This window comes from Barbus barbus (genome assembly GCF_936440315.1).
Source record: "Barbus barbus genome assembly, chromosome: 19".
NCBI lineage: Eukaryota > Metazoa > Chordata > Actinopteri > Cypriniformes > Cyprinidae > Barbus > Barbus barbus.
The window spans coordinates 14,000,894-14,018,096 of NC_136747.1; the positions used below are offsets into that span (position 1 = coordinate 14,000,894).

The window sequence follows — 17,203 nt, forward strand, 5'->3', positions numbered from 1 at the left end:
CGTGGTCAAATCCCCACCACCCCCAGATAAGTGGTTCTCTGTAATGGAGAAAGCACACTTTCCTTGGGGTTCAGTCTTAACCCCAACACTTTTAAGTGAGCGAGAACAACCACCTCAATGTTGAGCCGCCCTCCGCTCTGATAGAGCGAGAATCAAGCAAAGGTCGATGTAATTGAGTTACAGTCTTGCAGACTGAGCAGTTCAATTGATGCAGATCTAAAAAAGGGACGCAAACCTCCATCCTCCTTGGAACTATGAAGTACCGGCTGTAGTACCCGGACTCTCTTCGGAAGGAAGACACCTCGATGGCATCTTTCCTTAAGAGAGTATCTATCTCTTGTTCCATTAACAGAGCCTGCTCGGGGCCCACAACGTGGAATTCACCCCATTGAATTGAGGCGGACAAGAATCAAACTGGATTCTGTAGCCTCTCTTTACAGTGGGCGCTGGGGGGGCGACGATCGCTGTGCGGACAGATAGCTCGCAAGCGTCTGTTCCACCCGTGGCATCGCTCTGTAACCGTGCTCACTCGTCCCCATCACACTACCGAAGTAACAGAATGAGGGGACGAAGAGGCGGGCCGAAATATTTTCCCTACAACCTCGACACCTCAGTGTGGAGGTCGGGGAAAAAAAGGGCAGGCTCAGATGTGGAGGTGAGTCTGAAACCGCAGAGAACGCAGTCTAACCCTCTCTGCGGTTCGACAAAACACTCCACAAGCTCCTCATATGGGACGACAGAGTGGGTGCAACATGCTCGACGCCTCCCATGTCAACCTCCTCCTCGGAAGACGCGAGAAGCGCCGATGCCGCTGCCCGAGGGGAAGAAACTGCCACGCGTGCTTCCGGACTCGGGGAGCGGTCGCGGGATCCGGCAGGTGCGGATGGAGAAAGAGACTCGCTCGTCTCCGATCCCTCTGCCAGATCCCGTTGCGAACCCCACGAACGCCGTCTCCGCTCCGCCTCAGTGGAAGCGGGTCAGTGCCGCGGGGAACGCTAGTGAAAGAGCCCTCTCCGGAGAAAAGAGCCTTTCGGGAGCGAAGCACACGCAGAGGAAAACCCTCGCAGTGCGGACAGTCAGCCCCCTCGAGGGCTGCCTCCGCATGCCTCACTCCCAAGCAAAGCACACACAGACTGTGTGTATCCTCCGCACACAAATAGCGTTTGCACGGAGGAACACACAGCCCGTATTGCGCCTCACTCCTCTCCCCACTTCGCTTTGACATGTTTACAAACAGACAGAAAACGGTAAATAGGACTCACCAGTCACAGAGCTGATGCCGGTTTCACCGCACGTGCTTTTGTACCAGCTGGTCATTACGTCACCTCGCCCGTGACGTCCCTTCCCATTTCTGGACAGATTTGATTGGTATTCAGAGCCGGTTACGCTGTAGGCGTTCCCCAAAGCGTCGTTTGACGCAGCTCGAGTTCCTGAAGAGGAACTATTTGTTCAAAACACAGATTAACCAGAGTCAATTAATTGTGCATTCATTGGCTTAGTTTGGACCTATCTACATTAACAGAAAAAAAACAAACAAAAAAAAACAGATTAAGTAAACGGCAATATCTTTCTAAATTGTAAGTTACCTAATTTCTTTGAATTGTGAAAAAGCAATGTCATACTCCCAATTGCTCAGTTGTTCTGGATATCAGTACGCCTGTAATTATCTGTAGCAATTAATATTCAAAACAACAACTTTCTACATCAACAACAACTTCGCAACTCTAAATTGCTTTATGATTTTTCAGAAATTGAGTTACATTTAAGTGAAAACCATGTTTACATCTGTTAACGGCCAGTTCTTGTGCCATATGTGTGTATATTTGGGCCATGTTTGTGTCATAGCCATAGGAGATAATAAAAATCAGTGAGTGGCAGGTGGATGAGCAGACAGGGAAATTGATGAGTTCTTTTTCTGATGCCCTGCGGCTGTAGATCTAACAGCTGGAGCAATGGCCTACAAACAAAGAAGTCTTATCTACCATAAACCTTTTATCCATCTTCTGCCATCTTCTTTTCCCTTACTTATTCCCACATCCCTGCCTTTTCCATCTCTTTTCATTTAATATACCACATCCATTGTAACCTTTATGGATGGAAATGAATTTGCTATCTTCTGTCCTTTCTAAAATTTGCGGGCATGACTCTGTCGTGCTCCTGTGATGTGCCGCCCAGTCCTGCATAGTGTTTTGCTGTCGTCTCCCTGGTGTCCCCTGGCCTGTAGATGACCACATCACCCTGTGACATGCTCATAAATTATTCTGAGCACCTGCAGCTGCAGGCGTTGTGAATGAAGAAGCTCTTGCTGGCTCTCTCTGGGGAGGTCCATTATGCTTCCTCTACAAACACATGCAGTTGTTTGTGTGAGAGAGCTCTAGTTAAAGAATATTCCAGATTCAATACAACAGTATTTGTGACCTGATGTAAAAGAAGAAGAGGAAGAATTTCAACTCATTTCTTGTTTTTGTTTTGTTTTTTAATCTGGGTTATAGTGAGACACTTATAATAGAAGTGAAGATGGGCCAAGTTTTGGAGGATTTAAAAGCAGAACTATGATATTTTAATAAAATAACTTTTAAAATAATAATTTTTATATTAAAGTTATATCTGAGCTGTATAACTGTTGAAACTATAATTTTACAGTCTTGTTGTAGAGCGTATCAATGTCATGGCAACAAAGTTGTAAAATCGTATATAGAACTTTACACAAGTTAGTATTTTAGTTTTTTCTCACACTAAAAACACATACACACATATACTCAGATTTATGGGGGTTTTTTTTAAGAAAAGGAGGGATGTGTGGATTTTTTTTTTTTTTTTTTGGTAATTAACAGTGCCACAAATGCTATTGATTGAGTTTAACTTGTACTTAACCCACAAGGTTATGTTTTGAGTGTTTAATGCAGACATGTTCACTTGTGTGGAGTTTTAATCTTCCTTCTTGCTCTCAAAATTAAATTGCTCTTGATTTCCTCATAAAAAAAGGACTTTACAGTGGCTAACCATGTGACAAACTGCTTGTTGAATAAGCATTTTTTAATAATAAAAAATAAAAAAATACATGCGAGTGCATGGAGCATATGAATATATTTTTATGGTGTTTGAAGTCATTTGGTTTGTAGTGGCTCCGTCTGTTGTATCCGAAGCAGTTTCTGTGGTCGGTATTGATCTGTATTGACCTGGGCCTTGTGGTTGCAGCTGTTGGCTTATTTAGCTCGCTGCTTCTTCCGTTGACATTTACATCGGCCTGTCTCGTCCTTATCGAGTGGAGTCATAAAGAAGGTCTTCAAATGGCCTTCATTTCTATGATATAAATCACCCCTTGGCCCAGGCACTTTATAAAACAGGTACCAGAGCACACAATGAACCACTGTAGTCAGAGAGAGAAGATTATTTGGAGAAGATCTCTGCCGTGCTTCGCAATCAAATGAAATGACCTCAGGTGATGGTTATGGAATACCATATGAGAATGAGAATTCTGAAAATAGAGATGTAATATAACACTTCATCACTTGCTTTTTTCCTTCATGACCTCAATAAATAGTCAAACTGAATTTCAGTTCATCTGTCAGTTCGCTTTGATTTACTGCTTTAGACTCTGTGCTATGTCTCTAGTGCTCTGTAGAGACTGAAAAATTGGAAGATGCAGAGGAAATGGCGGTTTAAGGGTGTTACTTTAGCTTAGAATAACCCGTCCTCCTGAAACAAAAATATTAGCACTAGACCAATGATTCATAAAGGATAGATCGCCCTCTTTTTTTTTTTTTTTTTTTTTTTTACTCACCCTCATTCAAAATCTCTTTGACTTTCTTTTTACTCCTTTCTTTTTCCAAAACAACACTGGAACCCACTGACTTTCATTGCATAGACAAAACAGTTAAAAAATGTTTCAGAACATGCATACAATTTTGGAACAACTTGAGGGTGAGTAAATGATGACAAAATCTTAATTTTTAGATTAACTATCCTATTAATAGTGAGCTGCTGCTTCATGTATCTATCCTCTGTCCAACAAAGTATTGGGGACTGACAGTAGCAGATGTTGGAAGTAGTCAGATTTTATGTAGTGAGTTATCGAATTAAATATGTCACAATTTCATATGCACTTGAGCGCTTGAATTGGTCCCTCAAGTAACTGTGTAAAACTCAATGTTCTATTGAAAATATCATTTTAATTATTTTTGGCCTTTCTGGGAAAGGATCATTTTTGTGGCACTTTTTGTAATTTGTAACTGTATTACTACTCTAGGTACCAATATTGTACCTTTTAGGGGTAGATAAGGTACAGAGTTTAAGGGTACTGCCCCAAACTGTTGTACTCCTAAAGGTAATTGTTTAAATTTGTTTTGATACTCATTTAAGATAACAGATATCCTGATCAATACATCACATTTATTTATTTATTCTTTTTAATATTAAAGTATTTTTTATTTATTTTATTAAGCATTTTTATTTTTATGAACATAGCAATATTTAATGAAACATCATTAAATATAATTTCAGCTTAATCTAATTAATATTCAGGAGCTTTTGCCTTTTTTTTGTCATGTCAAAACCAGCATGTGTGGGAAGCACCAATTTTTAAAACAACATGACGGCCTCTTTCTTTCTTCTCCCTGTACTCTGTGACCCTCTCCACAAAGATGTCTCTGGCACGCTGTGAAATCCATCAGTAAAATCAGCTTGTCTTCACTACCACAACTCCCTAGAGTGTTTTGAATTATGGAGTACCCTGGGAATACAGGAATATTGATTGAGACAATGGGCATTTGACTCCTCCTGGCTGCTCATGTCCTGTTTTTAACTCTATTTAAAGTCTTAAGTGCATGTAGGCTGCAGACATTAATTATGACCTGTACAGGAAGTGAAAGCGGATGCGATCAGGGTATTGAACATGAGCACAAATCAAGACTGACATCTGTTCATGAGGCTTTTACTGAATTGTAAAGTTGTTTCTTTTGTCTTCATATCTCTTTTAGGGCCATGGGGTAGGTGTATGGGCAGCGAGTGTGGTCCGGGAGGAAGTCAAAGCAGAGCAGTATGGTGTGCCCATTCCGAGGGCTGGACCACGTTACACACCAACTGCCAGCAGTCGGAGCGACCCAGCAACCAACAGAGCTGCTTCCGGGTGTGCGATTGGCACAAAGAGCTGTACGACTGGCAGCTAGGGGCCTGGAACCAGTGTGTGCCGGTATCTATGCGCAGTGCAGGTGTGCCAAGGCCAGCGGTGTGCACTCGGGGCGAAGAGGGCATCCAGACGCGCGAAGTGGGCTGTGTGCACAAATCGGATGGTGTTCCCGCAGAAGATGCCATCTGTGAGTACTTTGAGCCCAAGCCACGGTTAGAGCAGGCTTGCCTTATCCCGTGCCCACGCGACTGCGTGGTGTCTGAATTCTCCCCATGGACGTCCTGCTCTAAGAGTTGTGGGATGGGCCTGCAGAACCGCTTGCGATGGGTCCTAGCCCCGCCCCTTTTTGGCGGTTTGTCTTGCCCCAACCTCACAGAGTTCCGGACCTGCCAGCCAGGCTCCTGCGAGGGTGAGGAAAGCCTGCACAGCCTGAGGGTGGGACCTTGGGGCCCCTGCATAGCTTCGCCAATACGACAGACCCGAGAAGCCAGAAAGCCCAAACCTGAACGGAAAGCAAAGCGAGATCGGCAGGCCAGACAGGAACGCCAGGGCAAGCGTCGCAAGAACAAAGAGAAAAAAGAGGTGAAGGAAAACAAAGGAGAAAGTGTAAAGGACAGGGTCAGGGTGAAGGGAAGGATGAGGGACCCTGAGACCCGAGAGCTCATCAAAAATAAGAGGACGAGGAATCGTCAGAACCGCCAGGGGTTGAAGTTCTGGGACCTACAGGTGGGCTATCAGACCCGAGAGGTGACGTGTGTTCACCGGAGCGGAAGCACAGCAGCGCTCAGGTCAGCCTCTTCTTCTTTACCTTGTGTTCATGCATGATTTGGTTATGACATTTTTATTCTTTCAGAGGCATCTTTCTGTGTCTGCATTATATTAAAAAGCTGTATTATTACCAAGCCTTAGATCCAAATATCAATTCAATTCCAATTCAACAGGCTCTGAAAACGTTTACATTTTATTCAGTTCTGATTCAGTAGTTAGCAAACGTTGTAAGATATGCAAGGAAGTTATACCATTTGGAAGTTGGAGGTTATTAAGATTTGTTATTGTTTTTAAAATAAGTCTCTTTTTCACACAGGGTGCATTTATTTGATTAAATAAATATATTATATGATATATTGTGAAATAAAACAATTTTAAAACAGTTCTATTTTAATATAGAATTAATTCCTGTGATGGCAAAGCTGAATTTTCAGCATCATTACTCCAGTCTTCCGTGTCACATGATCCTTCAGAAATAATTCTAATATGCTGATTTGGTGCTCAATAATTTTATTATTATTATTATTATTAATGTTTAAAATGGGATTATTAGAAGAGTTTTAAAAAAAACAGCATTTATTTGAAGTAGAAATGATAATTTACATTATAAATTAATGGTAGAATTTAATGTTTTTTGCTGAATACAAGTATTAATTTCTCTCCAAAATAAAAATAAAAATTTTACTGACCCCAAACTTTTGAACAGTAGTGTATATCTATTAAAAATAAGTAAATTATTAAAATCAACAGAGCTGTCCACACTACTGCGGGATTGCTTAAATGAAGGTGGTAATTAATCACAAAATCAATATTTGTACCCAACCGTAACAGAAAGATGTCAACACAGGAAAGAAAACTGAGATCATTGAGCCATTTCATGGGGGATTTAGGGACAACATAAATACAGACTTAATGACCTTATCAACTCAGTCGTCATATGTCAATACTGCCTCCCTCCCACCGCCAATGTTTCTGCTGTTCGTTCCTTGCAGTGTGAAAGCTGGTCAGTCTTCTGTTCCTGTGTGTGAGAGAAAAAGTATAAGAGAGCAAAGGGGCAACAATAATGTCTGTTTTAGACCACAGGGATATGACAAGTCTGCTTTTACCAGCAAATATACTCCATGACATAAGTTGTCCTTCAGTGCAATATGCTCTTTCTCTCTCCCTCTCACACACACACAAGACAAAAACCAGACTTCGTTCAAAGCACAAGATGCCACCGCACATGTATACTTAATGTCTAACTCATGTTATCAAGTTGTTTGTTGATATTTTATTCTCCACATTACAGCTTTAGCAAAGTTAACAAGGTGCTTCACAGGAAGACATGTATAGCTTATAGATCCTGAGGCCTATTAATATTAACTTGAAGCATGTTTTCAAATGTACAGTATTCCTAGTTTTTATTTATGTATGTTCTTTGCTCATATATTGCACTGCATGGTAACAATCCAAACTGCAACGCTCCTTTAATCTGGTCCCTATGTTATATTTTCCCTTCTTTTACAGATTGTTGAGTATCATAACTGACATTTTAAACAGTTCTTGCTGTGGAGTTTTCCTCAAGGAAGTTTCTGAGAGTCTGTCAGTAATAGACTGACTAGAGAGAGAAAACTCATTTATGGAGCCATGCTCTCATATCAATATTATGACCCAATATTATGCCTTCCCATCATTCCATCACCAATTGCCTGCCCAGAACGTAATTGCGTCATTCTGACCCAAAGATTTAATGGTCATCTTGGTTTCGAAATGTCCCTCATCATTTTCCAATCAGTTTTTCAAAGTCATGTTATGCAACCGATAATATGGCCTTTTTATCCCAAGTGGTTTTTCATTAAGTTTGCCCAGCTTGTCATTAAGAGTGTCATTTACTGAAGTTTCATTAACACATTTGATTCGAAAAGCATGTTATGCCTGCATATCTCCAATGAATGTCTTCATTCTGTCTCGCATTGTGAACTTGTAATCTGCTTTAGTTGAAGAGGTATTGTCAAGTGAAATGGGAATATCACAACAAGCAACTTTAGACTTTCATAGTGAATCTCAGCAAAGCAACAGACCCGTCAACACCCACTTTGATTATGTTTTTCTGAAGAGGTTTTCAGAAGCAAAACATTTCTGTAATGTTCACCGTAGGTTCCCCTTCTAGAGTCAGAATGCGGACTGGTCATATCTGCCCGTATTTGTTATTATATGGGATTAGCACAGGAAGATGGAGACAGATGTGCACTGTCCCAGGCAGATCAGTACATTAGAGCTACTCATTGCCTTCCCAGATGGCTGAAATCCCTAAAGAGGCTTAGCTGATTCTGAGGACCGTGTTAATGCAGCACCATGCTCAGGATCAAATGTATGGAATGGCAAGGTCAGAAACAAGAAAGCATCAAAATCAGACCTCGCAGTGCAGTAAAAGCCAGTCAAACCAAATTAATACTTGCTTGATTTATGCTATTAATTTTTGCTCTGGAAAAAAGTTTCTTCATGGGCTCATTATCATTTCCAAACATCTCAAATTATGTATTGCTTTAAAGGGATAGTTCACCCAAAAATAAAAATTATGATTTACTCGTCCTGAAGCCATCCTAGGTTTATGACTTTATTCTTTCAGATGAATACAATTGGAGTTGTACTAAAAAATGTCCTGGCTCTTCCAGGCTTTATAATGGCAGTCGAGATTTTGAAGCCCAAAAAAGTGCGTTCATCCATCATAAAATACTCCACATGGTGAATGCAGATGTGCAGAGGAGAAAGCAAAACAAAACAGCAGTCACAAATTAGAAGTACAAAACAATGATTTATAAAGGAAAATGTCAGAGTTAAATTACCATATAAGCCAAGAGGAGACTGGTTTTACTTAGCAGTAAACAAAAAGACTAGCATATCTCACCAGAGCTTATGCTACACCTATATCCTACGCCATCCGCTCTCTCGTGAACACATGTACAATAGTTAGTGTAAGCTGGAGATTAAGGTTTATAAAGTTTTATGGATATCCCCCATGCTGCATGGAGTAATTTTTATAATGGATGGATGCACTTTTTTGGGCTTCAAAATCTCGAACCCCCGTTCACTGCCATTATAAAGCTTGGAAGAACAAAGACATTTTTTAATGTAACTCTGATTGTATTTGTCTGAAAGAAGAAGGTTATATACACCTAGCATGGCTTTAGGGTGAGTAAATCATGGGGTAATTTTCATTTTTGGTTGAACTATCCCCTTAATGCTAGTCTGAGGTGGACGTGACGATGCTGTAAATGACACTTTAAAATCATTTATGAATCCTAAATACACAATTAAATAAAATGTTACACTTTTTGGAGAATTTGAAAGCAAACTTGATTGGAAATAACTAAATGAAACTTTGGATTAAAAATATATTAATTGTTCTTGATTGTAAATGGAAATTAAATCACAGTTGAGGGTCATAATACAGTATTTGTAAAATGTGTAATGTGTAAAAAAAATACATATGTTTATTTACATTTTCAATATTTAAATATAAATTTTCATATTATGTTCAAAGTCACATCGAAGACAATGTAAACCCTATGCCATCTATGCATAAAACATGTTTAAAAAGTAGGGCAATGTGTTTAATGTGGAACAAAATTGAATAGACACGCTGCAGTGGCACTTAAATAAATATAAACCTTGTAATAGATTCCTAAACGTATAGTTAAGTCACACAGAGATATATGAACAGGAGTGGCCTCTGCCTGGATTTAATTCAAAAGCCTTTGACACCAACAACGTGATCTGTGAACCAACCAAGGCTCTGATTTCTTCATCTGACTGATTAAGACAAATGAGATCTTGCTTACATGTCGTGTATGAGCTCTAGTGAGGACCACAGTCTCGATCATAACAACCCCCAAAGCCAGGCTGTCGTTTGATACCTCTTAATTAAAATTCATGGAAGTCATAGTTTGATACATATCTAAATTGAATCGCAATCTGTAGTGACTGCAGTGAGATAGAAATGAAAGAACATTGGTGAAGAAAACTGGTGAGATACAAGGTCAGAGTGTAAGCAGCATTAAGATGAGTATCTCTGTTATTGCATATATACAAAATGATATACAGTAATCGGTTGAAAACAGCTTGGTCAGGCTTGAGATGATAATTTCTCTTTCTTTTCTAACATTACTATTACTTAATATAATTTATAAGTAATAGCATCCCGTTCTTGTGGTGTTTAGAAATAGCAATGTTGATGTTCATTCAGATGTCACAAAAGTGCAGACTTCAGAACAAGACGTTTCTGCAGTTTAGTTATAATAAATGTTGGATTAATTGATCAATAACAGACTTTATTGTGTGTCCCTACAGCCAGTGTAACCAGCAGACTCTTCCTGTGACATATCAAGCCTGTGTCATCCCAAAGGACTGTGAAATAACTGAGTGGTCTGACTGGTCTGCCTGTTCAAAGGAGTGCTATGATCTGAATGGGCGTAAGGGACAGCGGACACGCACACGTCAGGTGAAGCAGTTCCCGGTGGGCGGAGGAGCTGAGTGTCCTGAGCTGGAGGAGACTGAACAGTGTTCTCCTCAAGGAGAAGGAATCCCGCCATGTATAGTGTAAGTGCAGCATCCATTCTGCTTTGCTACTTGGATCATGACATTTATATTACATCTAATATTAAGGATTTACTCTAAATGACGTCCATATCTGATGCATCTAAAGATGCAGTTTGTTAACTGAGTAACTAAAAAGATTATGATGAAAAGATTATCAGTTAAAATCCAAATTTTCAGGGTGATATTCATTATTATATTTTATATTCAAATGTAGTAAATTATATGAATATAAATATATATATGTAAATGCATTTAAATATTTTCAAAATATGTACTGTATGTGTGTACTGTATATCTATACATAATAAATATAGACAGTACACATACAGTATATTATGTAAACAATATATTTTATTTTGGATGCGATTAATCATTTGACAGCACTATATTCAATACAATTAGCTTTTGAATTGTTCAAAACATTTTTTTTAAGATGGTATTGCTTTTAAGAATGCATTAAATTAATCAAAAGTGACAGTGAAGTATTTTATGATTTCTATATCAAATCCATCTTTTTTTATTTTGAACTTTCTGTTAATCAAAAAATCAAAGGAAAAAATGAATCGCAGTTTCCTCAAAAATATTAAGATATTAAATGTTTAAATATCAGAGCAAAATATTAAAACAAATTAAAATAGTTTTTTTTTTTTTTTACCTTTAATATTTCATTGTATTACTGTTTTAAATGTATGGTCATAAATATATAAATATATTTATATAAGTTATTGTTTTTTATTGTATGTTTGATCAAATAAATGCAGCTCTGGTGAGTATGTGAAACTTTAAACACATACACACAAACAAAGTAAGGTTTTTTTTTTTTAATAATAGGCCTGCAATTTTCCGTAATATCTCCCTCTGTATGCACGTCATCTGTTGACGGCTTTTGGATAGCATGAATGTGTTAAAACACAGATGGAGGAGTGAATGGGGGGACGAGGGTGGGGGTGAAGGTCCTGCTGGGGAAGATGGAGAGATGGCAGCGGGTTGGTGGTTTGGCACAGCGCCACCCTGGAGGAGGTGAGCTGATGAATAGTGAACGTCTGAGAGGACAGGCCACACGCTGTCTAATCTGATCTCCCCCACAGATGGGCCCGTCCATTCCCCATCACTCATCACCTCGCTACACTGGATCCCACCAGAGTGGAGCGTGTGCCTGTATTTGATGGAGGTGACTGGTGCTCCTGTAGTGCTGACCCAGTGGCCACGCTCTCTCACCAAACCCCACATGTGCTTTCACTGCTGTCACTGAGAATCCTTTACAGCAGGGGTTTACGACCAGACATCCCCCAGAGTGAGATTCAGGTGGCCAAGAGTGGCTTGTAACCATTAAAATTTAATATTCACGTACTGTTAAGCATGTTGTAAATCTCTTAAAGGGATAGTTCATTCGGTATCGTTTATTCACTCTTATGTTATTCCATATAATTCAGTGTTGGAGAAGCTTTTGTGAAACTTTAATGTATCTCCATTTAGGTCAAGCTACTATTGAAACAGTATTTTGCTACGCGACAAACTAGTAACAAAATTAAACTAACTAATGAAGCTGTGTACAGGCAAAACAGTGTTTGTTTGTTTTTTCATAATGAGAATGGCAATAAAATAGAGCTTAGATTATTTTAAACGAATGGCAGGATTTAAGAGTTACAATTCAACACAGGGACTTCTTTATTTGAATCAAAAGTTTACACAATTTTGAATCAGTATTCTCTTTAAATGTTTCTGATCGAGCACATTCATGTTAGCATACATTTGGGCAGTCAAAATGGCTGAAAAACTAAATTCGAATTTTGAACTTAAATATGATCAATATTCAAATTATACAGTATTTTAATTTAAAAGGCTTCATTTCAGTTAGGGGGGGGGGGGGGGGGGGGGGCTTTTGGCTTCTGTCCTCTGTCCTGAGGCCACAAGAGGCCGCATCGAGCAAAATAGTACTAATGCACGTTTCTTCAAAGCAATAAAATAAACTTTGAAAAAAGTGCATAATGTTTAAATTAATGTACAGTATATAACCCATATTTAATTAATTAAGTTCCTTAGACAATTAGAAGCAAAACAGCATCATGTATGTATAGTTTAATACAAAGGACCGAAAACCAATCACAAAGTACTTTTTCATTTAAAAACATGATATGCATTAAAAACAGAAAAAAACGCCGTAAAGTCAAGAGACATGTTTTTTAAAAGTTGAACTTATATTAATTTTACATGGCTTTCTAAACATGCGGCTGTCTTGTGTGAGATGCGAGTGCAACGGAGATAGATGTCTCCGTATGGGGTGGTGGTGGCGCAGTGGATAAGACACATGCCTTTGGTGTGAGAGACCCGGGTTCGAATCCACTGTGAGACACCAATGTGTCCCTGAGCAAGACACTTAACCCCCTAGTTGCTCCAGAGGCGTGCGACCTCTGACATATATAGAAATTGTAAGTCGCTTTGGATAAAAGCGTCAGCTAAATGAATAAATGTAAAATGTAAATGTCCCTCTAGAAAATAGAATAATACATATGCGTTCTGTGTGAACTGATTAGTTTCAGTTTTGACGTAAACAACATTGACATCCACACTGATTTTCTCTTTTTCCGCAATGTTTTGAATGAACAACGTAGCAGCACTGCATCCAGTGGGTTCAACTGGATAGGCTAAGAAAAGCATTAACATGCAATGACACTTATATTGTCATCTTATCAGTAATAAGACACCCTGACACACACCTAAAATTCAAATGCTACATTTTTGCATTCGAATGTGGATTTTTATTTTAAATTCGACGAATACTCGAAATTCGATTTTTTTCAATTATTTTTATTGACAGCCCTAGCATACATACAATTATGGTGCATTAAAAAACAACACATCTAGATTAGAATATTGTGAATGTTTGTAAAAATCAGTTTATTTGAATCAATTTAATTGAATTCATTAATATATATAGATAGGTAGATGTGTGTGTGTGTGTGTGTGTGTGTAAACTTATTAGGAAACTGCTTTGCTGGTTGTGCATTATGCTACTTAACTATTAACATTTCCTATGCAGTGCATTACTTATTCAAGTATCCCAAAAAAGAAAGCCTTCTCATTTCACACATTATATGTAACTCAAGTATAGTGCATAAATGGAAAGAGAGGCCCTCAGAACAAAATATTGAATGCAGTCTTGTCAGAAGCACACTCAAACACACACTGACTCACAGCTCATGAATATGGAGCTCTGCATTTGTGAGGTCAAACGGACTTCATTTTGAATCTGTGAAAAAGGTTGAGAGCCATTACCATGGAAAGTCAGCAGGATTTCTCTATTGGTTTTAAAATACAACCTGCTGTATTCAAAAACTGAAATAAATTGTTCATATTTACACTACAGAAGCAAAGCAAGGGACCATTTCCCTCTTAGTTTAGAGTGCATGCTCATGGTCAAGAAATGTTTTCAAAAGATGCTCTCTTTTCTTTTAACTCTTCTTATCTAAACTCTTCTAAAAGCTGGAAGCCAGATTTGTTATACTGAAGGTCACTGGACATTTGAACACACAGCACACAAATGCGCACACACATACACACATACTACCAGCACTTCCCCCCGAGCATGCCCTCCAGCTTTTGATCAGCGAGACACATGTGGAAAAGAAATGGTGATCAAAGGCCAACGGTCCTTTTCAGCCAGTGCTTACATTGTTAACACTGAACCAGAAGTTGTTGTTTTTTTTTTTTTTTTCTCATTTATGTGTATCATCATTTCATTAGTAAAGGCTCTAAGATCTTTACTGAAATGACGATAAATTAATTGAATATGGTTGTAACTGTTTCAGATTTTATAAAACAAAAACATAAAACAATCAACAATTACCCTTGCACACCTGTAGGTAACTGATAGGTGCATAGGAAACTGACCAAAAGAAGGTCCAAATTAAAAACAAAAAAGAATAAATCCTGCACACTATCCACCCTTGCAAATGTATCAAAATATAAATGTATTCACTGACCACCTTACGGTCCATGACCTTCATCAGGCATGTTGAATAAATTTATGTTTTGATACATTTGCAAGGGCAGATACTGTAGCGTGCAGGATTTATTCTTTTTTTGTATAAAATTTTTGTAAAAAGTTTGTTGTAAAATCAAAAAGATTTACATAACACAACACATATCCAAAATATGTTAACATAACAGCATATAACATAACATAACATATACCGAAACAAAACAAACATAACATACCATATCATACCATAATTTAACAAGTCATCCAAGACTTTGAAAGTAAACTAATTCATTTGTAATGTGTATGGAAAAAACATGAACTAAATGAAAATTAGGCATTGCCTTGGCAACTAAGTGAAATAAGTTCAGTTGAAGCACTGAAATTACTAACTGAAAATAAATAAAAGCTAAAACTGTATACTATAACTACAGTAATAGCTAATTAACTGATTAAAACTAAATAGTAATAAAAAATGCTTTTTTTTAAATTACTAAATTAAAATGAAAAATTTAAACTGAAAATATAAAATTTATAGCTAATAAAAAATATTAATAAAACTATAGTAGTATATAAATAATACTAAAATAACACTGATATGTAGTCAAGGGAAGTTAGGGAAGTCGTGGCCTAATGGTTAGAGAGTTGGACTCGTGATCCAAAGGTTGCGGGTTCGAGTCTCCGGCCGGCAGGCTCTCTCCACCCTCAATACCACGACTGAGGTGCCCTTGAGCAAGGCACCGAACCCCCAACTGCTCCCCGGGCGCCACAGCATAAATGGCTGCCCACTGCTCCGGGTGTGTGTTCACGGTGTGTGTGTGTTCACTGCTGTGTGTGTGCACTTTGGATGGGTTAAATGCAGAGCACGAATTCCGAGCATGGGTCACCATACTTGGCTGAATGTCACTTCAATAATAATTTTTCCCCAGTTTTTATTTTTTATTTTTAAGCTAGTGGAAGTAGTAGCCAGTGAAGTCTGGTGGTTAAGTTAAAATTGTATGTTCTTATGAAAATTAACCATGGTTTTACTACATATAAAACCAAAACGCTAACCATGGTTTAACTAGGAAAACTGTGGTTTTACAAATTGTAATCAATACACCAAAAAAACATGGTTACTACACTTTTACTACAATACATGGTTAATCTTCATAAGGGTGTCTCTGGACAGGAAAAAAATCGAATTTAAAAAAATGCACGATAATAAGTACAGAGTGTATAATTTTTGTTGCAACATTTCTATGCATAGCTCAGCTTTTGATGCTTTTTCCCTAGTGTTCTTTCGCTAACATGATAAATCAAAAAGCAGCAGCCCAGCCATCAAACTCAATGATGCTCAATAAAGCTATGACCTTAGTGCTCATCCTGACTGACGTGGCTTCTGATTAGTCTATTTAAAATCAACTATATTTATAACTCCAAAGGACAGACTAAAGTAGTTTATTTTTGTGTAATAAAAACAAATCTCTAGCCTTCAGAGGATAAATTAAGAGAACATTAAATACTCATCAGCACACGTCTGTTCACCAAATATCCTTCCTTCCTCTGTCTCCGCAGGTATAATTGGCGAACGACAGAGTGGAGCGACTGCAGGGTGGATGTGCTCCTCAGCCAACAGGACCGTCGCCGGAGCAACCAGACAGGGCTCTGTGGAGGCGGGGTTCAAACCAGGGAGGTCTACTGCGTTCAAGCCCCCACCGAAACCTCATCTAACCTCAGCTCTCTCAAGAACAAAGACGGTAACACAACTATCAAATTCAGTGTCTTAACCCTCTGCTTGTGGTTAATGCACTAGCTGGTTCAACAATATGTCCCGAACCCATTCTGATATCACACTGTCACATTCTCACATTATTTGAGCTTGATGCAAGTCCCACATGCAGTGTATGTGAGCACACAAATGTTTTCTATTCAGTGAATAAATCTGAATCCAGATGATTTAATAGATAAACATTAGGATTTGGCAACCATTCTTTTACTAGAGAGAACGGGGGCTGCAGCAACCATCATCTTACATTTGTTGTGAATGTTTTTTTTTGTTTTTTTTTTAAGCTAGCGTTAACATTAAAACAAGTTCATCCATGTGCTCAACTCAACTTGCCAAGACCCATACTGTGAAGATGGCGCAGTCCCCTGAATTAAAGCCCAGCTTCCAAAAATGTTCCCAGTTGGTGATGACATCAACAGTACAGCAGCATATGATTATGTCATATGATGCCAGATTTAAGTGAATTTGTGAGATATAATGATAATTTTTATTCCTACTTGAATTGACCCTAAATAAATAGATAAATAAATAAGGCAAAGGAAGAGCAGTGTGATAAGTTGCTTAAATCAGAATAAAAGTTTGTGTGACTAACATGCTTGATGCTAAGTTATATTTGGTAAAATCACCTTCCTGTTTTTGGCTCTGGTCACCTCTGCCCCGGTACAGACTTACAGGCTCACTGTGAGCTGTTAGACAAAGATCAGTTTTTACTGTGGTACACAATTTAAGCCAACATATAATTGGATTGCTTTTTAAAGGCTGAAATTAGATCACCAGGGGGAAATTAAGGAATAAAGAAGGCAGAGCTGTACAAATTAATGAGGCAGCTACTGTGGAATTTAAATGCTAATGCCGTCACAGACATACACACAGGTGCACATACACCCAAACACAAATTCTCTCTGGAGTAATACGACAGAAACAGGGAGGTGCCAGCACCTCATGCCATGTGCCGAGGATGGTGCCGGGCCTGCGCTCA

General features: G+C 38.6%; 1 protein-coding gene across 1 annotated transcript in view; it reads left to right on the plus strand.

Moving 5' to 3' along the window:
- Window positions 1-17,203, plus strand: part of thsd7aa (thrombospondin, type I, domain containing 7Aa) — a 112,793-nt gene that overhangs the window by 40,062 nt on the left and 55,528 nt on the right. The window contains exons 2-4 of the mRNA XM_079441868.1: window positions 4,980-5,916; window positions 10,229-10,477; window positions 16,014-16,195. Of these exons, the coding sequence (XP_079297994.1) occupies window positions 4,980-5,916; window positions 10,229-10,477; window positions 16,014-16,195 (1,368 nt within the window). The remainder of the gene's footprint in view (window positions 1-4,979; window positions 5,917-10,228; window positions 10,478-16,013; window positions 16,196-17,203) is intronic.